This window comes from Malania oleifera, chromosome 1 (genome assembly GCF_029873635.1).
Source record: "Malania oleifera isolate guangnan ecotype guangnan chromosome 1, ASM2987363v1, whole genome shotgun sequence".
In the NCBI taxonomy this organism is placed as follows: domain Eukaryota; kingdom Viridiplantae; phylum Streptophyta; class Magnoliopsida; order Santalales; family Ximeniaceae; genus Malania; species Malania oleifera.
This window is the reverse complement of record NC_080417.1, coordinates 123779871-123790578: the sequence shown is the minus strand read 5'-3', so window position 1 is coordinate 123790578 and position 10708 is coordinate 123779871. Positions and strand designations below refer to the sequence as shown.

At 33.4% G+C, this 10708-nt stretch overlaps 1 protein-coding gene across 1 annotated transcript; it reads right to left on the bottom strand.

Annotated features, from left to right (window-relative positions):
• Positions 1 to 8341: 8341 nt before the first annotated feature.
• On the bottom strand, positions 8342 to 9292 carry LOC131148715 (uncharacterized). The gene has a single exon (XM_058098609.1). It carries the CDS (start codon positions 9290 to 9292, stop codon positions 8342 to 8344), a length of 951 nt encoding a protein of 316 aa, XP_057954592.1.
• Positions 9293 to 10708: the final 1416 nt, after the last annotated feature.

The window sequence follows — 10708 nt, the reverse complement described above, 5'->3', positions numbered from 1 at the left end:
GAGCAATCTTGGGATGGGTGACCTCCTAGAAGCTTTCTTAGGAAGTCTGTGAATGAGGACAAAACATACTGAAAGTGACACGTGTTGGTCTATGGGGCCAATCATTAGTCTGATAAGGCCCGCCCCTTGTTGTCTGGTCCAGGTGGAGGAGGAGAGACGCAGTGCTCCCTGATAGACCTAGGTTGGGGTGTTACAAATTTGGACTTGGGCCCATTAACCATTGAATGTGAACATGGCCCGTAGCCCAATTGAGTTTGGGAGATTCTAGTCCATATGATAAGCAACCCATTTTGAAGGATAGGTTTATCGGGCTCGACCCAATTAATTAAACCCCCAAATTCACCAATTGATTAATCCAAGCCTAGTCCCCAAATTAAGTTTGGTATGACCCAGTTAATTAAGTTCAGGCTGAATGCCCAAACTGAATGTTATCCTGCCCAACTAATCAAGCCCAATCAATTGAAGCCTAAAATCTAATCTATTGGCTATTTGTTTCACAAGAAAGTTTGGTAAATTTTCTCGAGAAAATCTAAATAAGCCAAATAGAAAACCAGATAAAGGTAGGGAACTTACCTTTGATTTTGGATCTGGTGGTAAGGAAAAAACTGAGGTTCCTTGTTCATCTTTTTGGTACAAACCTGCAAGAAAGAAAAAGAAATGAAAACAGAGGGAAAGAAAGAAGAAGCAGAGGGAATGGGAGATTTGAAAGAAAAATGAAGAAATAAGAAAGGGAAAATGAAAAGAAAACAAGAGAGTGAGTGAGAGAGCTACTAGAGAGAAAGAGAAAAAAAGAAAAGAAGAAGGAAGAATAGAGAAAGAAGAAGAAGGAAAAGAAACGGAACAGAGAGAGAGAGAGAGAGATCTGTAAGCACAAGAGAGAGAGATCAGTGCTCCCTGATAGACCCAGGTTGGGGTGTTACAAATTTGGACTTGGGCCCATTAACCATTGAATGTGAACATGGCCTATAGCTCAATTGAGTTTGGGAGAATGTAGCCTATATGATAAGTAACCCATTTTGAAGGATAGGTTTATTGGGCTCGACCCACTTAATTAAACCCCCAAATTCACCAATTAATTAATCAAAGCCTAGTCCCCAAATTAAGTTTGGTATGACCCAGTTAATTAAGTTCAGGCCCAATGCCCAAATTGAATGTTATCCTGCCCAACTAATCAAGCCCAATCAATTGAAGCCTAAAATCTAATCTATTGGCTGTTTGTTTCACAAGAAAGTTTGGTAAATTTTCTCGAGAAAATCTAAGTAAGCCAAAATAGAAAACCAGATAAAGGTAGGGAACTTACCTTTGATTTTGGATCTGGTGGTAAGGAAAAAACCGAGGTTCCTTGTTCATCTTTTTGGTACAAACCTGTAAGAAAGAAAAAGAAATGAAAAACAGAGGGAAAGAAAGAAGAAGCAGAGGGAATGGGAGATCTGAAAGAAAAATGAAGAAATAAGAAAGGGAAAATGAAAAGAAAACAAGAGAGTGAGTGAGAGAGCTACTAGAGAGAAAGAGAAAAAAAGAAAAGAAGGAAGAATAGAGAAAGAAGAAGAAGGAAAAGAACGGAACAGAGAGAGAGAGAGATCTGTGAGCACGAGAGAGAGAGAGAGAGAGAGAGAGAGAGAGAGAGAGGGAGAAGGAAGAAAAATGGAGAAAAGAGAGAAGAGAGAAGAAGAGGAGTAAATAGAGAGAGAAAGAAAAAAATGGGTTTATATATGTGTGTGTTAGTGAGACACGTGTCACCATTCGTACGGCGACACGTGGCACAACTAGAGCCATGCGTTTGGAGGGAAACGTGTAGCAATCTTGACCGCCTGATTTGTGTTTTCTTTAGACAGTCAGATTGCTATTACATCAACAATCCATGTTAAATACTTAGAGCCAACCAGAGTTTGCCACATGGTACGTGCTAACATCACCTTACTACATAGAGGTGACGTCATGTTTATGTCACTCTACTGTAGTGAACTAAAAAAAAAAAAAGAAAAAAGCAAAAGACCACGTGTTGTCACTGTGGGTGAACACGTGGCCCACTTGTCCCAACCGGGCTAGACCCAGTTCAGACCAGTTGAACCAGTTTGATTGTGAACTGCAGGTTTATTTATTTTTGTTTAAATTGGTTTTTAATTAATTTTTATTCTTGAAAAAAGGAAAAATCAAAGAAAAATTAGAAAAAAATGTATAAAAAATTGGAAAAATAAATGAAATATTTGAATTATTTTAAGTCAAATAATAAAAAATAGAAAAATAAAAATACCAAAAAAAAAATGAGGAAAAGTCTTTAAAAATTCTAAAAAGTTTTTAGAAAAATGTTGGAAAATTTCAGAAAAATTCTATAAAATTTTGAAAAAATCTGGGAATATTTTAAAGACTCTTTTTACTCAAATTTGATGATTTTATTTAATTTTTTGTGTGTGTGCATTCCAACAATTTAACAAAGGGTAAAGAGGTATTTCAGACTTCACCTATATTAGTTCCGATGGGGGTTTATTGAACAATATCCCCTCATTTAGAGATTTTATTAGACATTTCTAAGTCACACATTTTTTTTTTTCATTTTTTCCTTTTTATTTTTATTTATTTATTTATTTTAAAATAATTAACGAAAGATTATTAGAATCAATTTAGGGATAATTCAAGATTAGTTAGGTACTATTAATAGAACTGGTGTGTAGGGGTGCTAGTACCTTCCTCTCGCATAAGTAAACTCTTAACCCCAACTCTGGTAATTGTAGACCAAGACTACTAATTCGTTGGTTTAAAATTAGTTTAGAGACCAATCAACGAGTAGTAATTAGGTGAACTAACCACACTAGGGAAAATAACAGGTTGGTGACGATTCTATCAAATATTCAATATTATTATTCCTCGTCATTTCATACCCTTCTCTCATACATTTTGGAAAAGGTGTTGAGGTGTTACGAAATTTAGAAGATTTTTTTTTCTCAAATTATATTTTTTTTGTATGTTAATGTTAATTTAACAACATTGATGTGAGTATATAACGTTAGGCTTATATTTATATAAATATATTGGTGAAATTGTGCAATGACACTCTATACATGGTGGAAAAGGATTGTTTTTTGATAATTAGAAACCTATGGTAGGTGGGGCCTTCGAACTCTTACCTCGCCAATCTCTGGGTGCATTGACCACACCCATTATAGTTAGTATTGGGTAATTCAAAGATGACTCAGCGGAAAATTAAATTCAAAACCTATTTTAGTCCCTCGACTGTCCTTATATTGATCCGTACATTTTGGAAAAAAAGGTGTTGAGTTATCCTGATATCTAGAAGAATTTTTTTTTTTCTCAAATGAATTGATAATTGATAGGGAAGATAATTACATTGCAAGATTCCCCATTTTAACTAATAAAAAAACATGCATGTTATGTGAGCAACATTGACTTAAAACTTTATATCGTTAGATATAGTATTTAAGAATGAAAATGCATCAAATTTTTGGAACGTGGTTTACCAGATTATAATGTAACTATGTTACACACCGTTCTCTCTCTCTCTCTCTCTCTATGTCTCTTTCTTTGGGTTCGTTCAAGGTAAAATTACGAGACATATTTCTTTTCATCTATTTTAAATTTAAACCCGGAACATCGAATTTAACAATCGCAAACTTCAACCATGGTTGAGATGTCCCATAAGCTATCTTTTACTTGCTTTTTAGTTCAAGATGTTGGATGATTCAATCAGAAGGCAAATTTTTCTCTTCTTCCTTTTTTAAAAGAAGAAGAAGAAGAAAACAAAGATTGAAGTCTTTGGCAGCAACATGCAGGCATCAGCAAGTTGGGGCACTTGACTCTCTGCATATGAAAACAATCTTTTCAATTAATTACTTAAATATTATTGGAGGAGAAAGATGGAATGCACTCTGCTTTCCGCTTAGTCTATTTTCCATTATTAAGAAACTCTACACTTGTGAAAGATTTTTAATAGGACAACATCCATAAATTTGTGGCCTTTTGACCAGCCAATGTGGGGGAGCCAGCCTTGCCTTTCAGGTATGCATCTCATGAAAAATAATCTTTTAAAAAAAATATATATATTATAAAGGGACCTTTCCATAGGCCAAAGCTTTGGCATCTCCTGTTAAAAAAATGCAAAAAAATAAAATAAAAATAAAAAATAAAAAATAAAAAATAAAAAATTGTGACTACTTAATTTTGGGAAATACTTTTACTATTTTTTTAAAAATTTAAAAATTTTATAAAATATTACCTTATTTTATATTTTTCCAAAATTTATGTATAAAATTAAAAAAATGACAGTTCAGCGTTTTCTAAAATAAATTTTAATATTTTCAGTTTTTTATGTGAATATTAAAAAACTGAAAAGTAATATGATATTTTTATAATTTTTTCAAAAATTTAAAATAAAAAAAGTGAAGAGGTCCTTATTATTTTTAATTATAAATTTTAAAAAAAGATTTAAGAAATGAGTCTCTGCCCTGCTGGAAAATGGAAAATATTAGTAATTATAGAATAGTGGAGTCAGGGAGGCAGCAGTCAGATAATAAATAGGATGCATTATTGATATGGTCAACATTGAATTTCTATTTTATATGAATATATATATATATATATATTATAAATGCTAATTTTGACTATTAATGTAAACAATTCTAAACAGTGACCAATATTCCGGGAAGCAGCATTGGGAAGGAATTTTTTTCAAGCTGATATTTGATTGGGTGTGAAACCAATTCATTAATATTATATTGCTTGTGGAAAAATCTTGTAATAATTCTTAATAATAAACTAAACAAGGTGCTCGAGCTCTCTACTCTTACTCTAATTTTCTAGAAAAATGTTGAACGATGTAGATGTGTACGAGTATTAGCGAGTGTTAAGAATTCTACTTGTGAGCTTGTCTCACATTGAAAAATTAGAGTGGATGATGGGTGTTTATATATATGGTTGGACTTAAGACTCAATAAGTTTAAGTTTTTAGGTCAAATTGGTGTTTATTCATGTGTATCAAGCCCACCCATGGGCTCCTCCGATCCTAACAGTGAGTGCAGTAGTATAACAACCATACTACTCTACACTGCTGCACCTACCAATATTATACAACATGGATCTATGTCATCACGGGCTTGCGTTACATAAGAGTACTCCATTTTTTATGAAGAGCCTTGAGAGTAGAGTTTGTTACTTTTCAATTTTAAATTGTTGTACATTAAAAATGCATATGCTATTAGTAAAACTAATAGTTTATGGACACCATAAAACTCAAAACTTATATATGAAAAATTATTTAATGTAAAACTTAAAAGAAGTTTATTGTAATTTTATATTTTGTTTTGTAAAAAACTACATAATTTTAAATTTAAGTTTTAAATATCATGTTCGACTTAAAAATAATTACATTACATTTAAGTGAATCAAACTTAAAAATTGGATAAATTTGAGTTTATACAAAATTGTGTTAAATTTTCTTGAATTTACCATGCTTTGAATTCCGTACTAAAACCGATGTCTTTAAGTATTAACAAAATAGTTGTACTATAACGATTCAAGTTGATGTTAAAATATCTTGTTTAAAAGATGAGCTATTTTAATTGTATAGTAAAACTTAAAAATATAAAAATAATATTAACTCACTCTTCCTATTCCTTATATTGCCCTTTATGGTAATTAACTCGATCTTCCTTACTAGCATACTATGTGACCTACGTTGTAAGTGCCCTTCCTTATCTTATCTTTTAAATGAGTTACGCCTTCCTTACCATGAATATGTTCATTTCTTAATATATCTTTCAATGTTATACCACTCATTTATTTAAGTATTCTCATTTATACAACTTTTACTTTTTTTTATATGCTGTTTCTTAGTCGTCAAATATTCTGATCCATATAGCATAACTGATCTTATAGTCATATTATAAAACTTATCTTTTAATTTTAAGGACATTTTATGATCACATACCACATTTGAAATGTTGACCTTTTGAGTTCGATCCCTGTTTTGATGCTGATAAAACACATGTATCTTATGTGTGTGCCTAGTGCTTGAACATGTTAATAATTCAGAATGCACACATGGAAGAGGATAAATGGAAGTCTGAAGGACTTAAAAGACTATCAAAGTCTAGCATATTCCATAAAGACAAAAGAGTAAGGAAGAAGAAGATGAAGACATTTTTGTATTTGACTTGTAATTGCATTTAAAGTTTGATTATAATAATGCATATCATGCATGATATGGGTAAATGCTCAAACAGAGACCATAGACTAATCCTAGGGAACCAAAGCTTTCATAGAAAATCTTTTTGACAAATTATAAGGACAAAACAGGACTTAAATTGTGATTTCATCTGAGCTTAGTCGACCGACCCATAAATGACTAATTTAGCTCAGTCGATCGACCGATTTTTTACTAAACTTTCCTCAGTCAACTGACGGCCAAGAAATTTGAAATTACTTTAAGGCTACTCGACCGACACTTTGCTCAGTTGACCCAAGTTCTTTATCGAGCCATATTTCAGTGCTCAGTCGATCGGCGAAGTCAGTGCAAAATATGCTTATTCAACCGACCTTTGGTGCTTAGCCGACCGTCTTAATGCGACAGCCAACCGAGTATCGAACGTTTTGAAATTGCCTTAGCTTTTCAAAGATTGCAAAATCATTTTGAGAAAAATACCTATACTCTACTGAACATTTATTTCATATCATACGAGAGTGCATTCAGAGTTTCAATTTGTACATCCCTACTTATTTGAGAAGCATCTCTTTGTACGAAAATTTTTTATATCTGTTGTATTCCAGGCGTGGCCTGAAGAGAAAGACTCGTCCTGTGAAAAGTCTCGGTTTGGCTCAAACTCGGTTAGGTGAGTTAGGATTTGCATCATCCTATAAAGTGTGCACAGTTTGACTCAATTTGGTGAATTGAGCTGAGGTGTTTCCACCTCGTAAGGAGATTTGGTTGTAGCTTAGCCTTATAATTGAAAACTATATTTTATGATTTTTAGATATTTTTGGCAACTTGTTAGAAATATTAATGTCCAAAAATAGTTCTTTTAGATTAAATAATTCATTTTATACAATTTTAAATAAAAATAAAAATAAAAATAAAGTAACCATATAAAATTAAATATAATTAAATAAAAACATGTATAATTTTTTTTAAAATAAAGCCAATCATAAAATATTCTTAATATTTTTTAATTGTAATGTCTAATAAAATTTATATTGTAAAGTAAAATTTGAAAGTATATCAATTAAAGTAAAATAATTACAATAATTTTTTTTATTATTGTATTTTTTTAATGTGTATTATTTTATAATTTTATAATTTTAATAATAGTTTTATAATATTATTTGATTTAATGATGAAGTGTTTTTAATGAAATTTTAATTTATTCTAATTATATAAATATTAACTAAACATGTTTTTAGTTTTAAATTTTAAGTTTTTTTTTTTCTAATTTTTGATTTTGATTTCTGTAATTTTTGATAGTGATGTCAAACGACTCTCAAGTTGTTTCCTTTCAAATTTGAAATCTCTTGAACGACCTTACTCTAATATTTATTTGAACATGAAAGATTCTCAAATAAATGTGAATTTTGCGGACCGTTATTTGGATATTAATTTTAATTTATCCTTCAATTTCTCCAATCATATATTATTGCTTATTTGAATAGGGTTAGATATGATTTGATTACTTGAATAATGTCGTTAAACTATTAGTTAACTAATTTAAATGGTTGATTGGTTTTGAATCAATATTCATAACATAATCAAACCAAATAAATTAACTCAAATTATATATTTCATAATAAAAAGATAAAAATATTTATATTTTTTAAAAAATAAATCACAACACATAAAATCTTAATATTATTTTAGTGGCCATATTATTTTATTTAATTAAACTAATTTATAATCACTACAGATTTAAGTCAAAAACACGTTATCTTATTCTATTCTCCTCCTTACCTTTCCTAATAATAATTTTAAAAGGAAACCCTAAACCAAACCCAAACATGTTTTTCTTCACCAGCCCAACCACTACTCTCTCCCATTGCTTTTTTCCCAAGCAAAAATTAGGCACAAATTTTACTTCTCCCCATAAGTTTCCTTCATTAAATTACATGAAAATTTACAGCTGATGATTCGACCAAAAAAAAAAAAAAAGACCCTCAAATAGATATTTACATGACCTTTCCCTTTCGAACAAAACATGCAAACCAAAATGTCAAAACCCAACAAAATAAAACAAAAACTGAGAAAAAAAAAAAAAAGAAGAAGTAAAAATCTGTAAATTTTACCTTTTAACGGTCTGGTGAAAACCGTTAATTCAACGTGACACGTCACCTGCCCAACCAACTACACGGATGCGGGACCCGCACACGCCCATTGACGATGGCACTCTACACCTTTCAGTGGGCCCACCCCTCTCCGCTCCCGTACGGAATCCCCATCGGACGATTCAGATTTCGCCACGGTTTCGTCAAGCTCCACCCACGACTCGGACTTCCGGCCCGATGCAAACTTCTTTACTCCGCCCAAGCCGGGCGGCTCTGCCGGCGTTTCGGTCGCGAAGAAATCGCTTGCTTTCGCCGGGACGCTCTTCAATGGAGACGGAGACGACACTATGGCTATTGGCGATTCTTTTGGCCGGTCATCGACTTGAACCGCCGGTTTATGTCGGCAACCGGACCGGAATATCCCGCGCAGGCTGGTGAACAACCCTGTCCTGCGCTTCACGACGGCTTTTTCTTTGTCCTCGGCCGGTCCGGATTGCCGCTGCCGGTTCGCAGGGCGGCGGCGGCCCTTGTCCTTCTTCGATCTCACCCTGCCCATGCAGGATACCTTCGGGGAAGACGGTTCGGCCACCGGAACCGCCGACTTCCCCTCCGGTTGCGGCCGTTTCGGAAAGAGCCTAAGGTTGGGCGGTTTACACTTGTGTCTCATTTTGGATTCCGCGAAACAGGCCTTCTGCGGCTTCGGCAATCCGAGGATCGAGGCCTTTGACTTCAAAGTCGCCGAAAACCTCTGAGAATTGGAATTGGGATTGGTATTGGGATTCAAATTGGTAGAATTCGAGTTCCCCTTGGCGGAGTCTTTCCGCTCGTAGTAGGCGTTGCGATCGAACCAGTCGAGCTCGGCGTCCTTGGAGAGCCAGAAGGAGTCCGGCGGGAGATCGGAGTTATTCTCCGGGCGATCTACATCTTCGGGCTGGTGATGGCTGTCGGCGAGCGTCTCGCAGGCGATTTTGCGATCGCAGCTGCCGCCGCCGCAGACTGACACTAGGGTGTCCAGATCGACTTGGGGCATCTCACAAACAGAGAGAGAAAGAAATACAGAGATCGAGTGAGAGAGAGAGAGAGAGCGAGAGTGGTTGAGAAGATGGAGGAAGAGAGATTGAGAGGGTTTTAAAGTGGGGCGAGAATTGTTGTTTTCTGTAACAACAAAATTAAGAAGAAGAAAAGGAAAGGGACTGGGAAATTGGGAAGGGAAGGGAAGGAAGAAAATAAGTGGAGAAAATTTTGGAGGGAGTTTCAACTTCTTGGACTGCAGCACGCTGGTTTCATTCCGTTTCACACGCACTAGCTTTTTCTAGAGAGAGAGGGAGAGAGAGAGAGAGACAAATGGTTTCCCTTCTGACATTATTATTATTATTATTATTATTAATATTAATTTTTAACTTTTACTTATTTTTATTTCATCTATTATTTTATATTTGAAAGTCTTCATCCACTTAAAATTTTAATTTATTAAGATGAGACGCCTGAGATGACATGCACTATGTGATGTAAAACTTTTAGAATTTGAATTTTAAGCATGAAAACACAATTCACAATTTTCATACTTCAAGACCCTTCAAAATTTCCAATTTTTAATTTCTTAATGGGACAAGGGGATGCTTAACTTGTAATTAATTAGCCATATGATTTTGCCTCTTAATTACCTAATTATGCCTAAGCTTGAGTTTAGTATTTTCTTGAAGCTTCTATCATTGTTTTAATTATTATTATTATTTTTAAATAAAAGTCATTTTCTTCGGATGAGACAAGAAATGAGAATCCAAAAACACGAGAGTGCAGAAGTGCTAGGTGAATAAGAAAAAAATGAATAATTAAGGGCTCGTTTGGATCAAGGATTTTGGTTAGGAAAAGTGAAAAAAAGAAAAATTAGAAGAAAACCCATTTTCCATCATATTTTCCCACTATACCAAATACTACTAAAAATAAGATTTTTTTAATGTGATTAAAAAATTCAAATGTAAATAACGTGCATAATCATAATTTCCTTCATTGATTTGGTTCAACTTTTGTTTTTTTTTTTTTTTTACTTTCCCTGATAACCAAATATATAGAAAAAAAAAATGAATTCCTTCACTTTCCTTTCTCTAATCTTTTCCAAATTCCAAACGAAGCCTGAAAGATGATGACTTTCATAGAAAATTTGAAGACGTTAATTAGTGCTTTTATAAGGCGTAACTTAGTTATTTACATTTATGGTTTGCATTTGCTATTGTGGTTGGCAATTGCCGTTGTTGTAATATGCAAGTTAGATGTTGTGGTTAAAATACTTTATAATTGGAAATTTTCCCAACTAGGGAATTTTATTGACTTTTGGCAATTACCATCAACAACAAAAATTACACATATCAACCATTTGAGAAGACACAATTTGTTGTTTGGTAAAAGCTAAAGATGACCAAATATTTAAACTGTTGGATTAGATTGC

What these genes read in the sequence shown, in the direction of transcription:
- LOC131148715 (XM_058098609.1), bottom strand. Translation starts at nt 9,292, where the DNA reads ATGCCCCAAGTCGATCTGGACACCCTAGTGTCAGTCTGCGGCGGCGGC.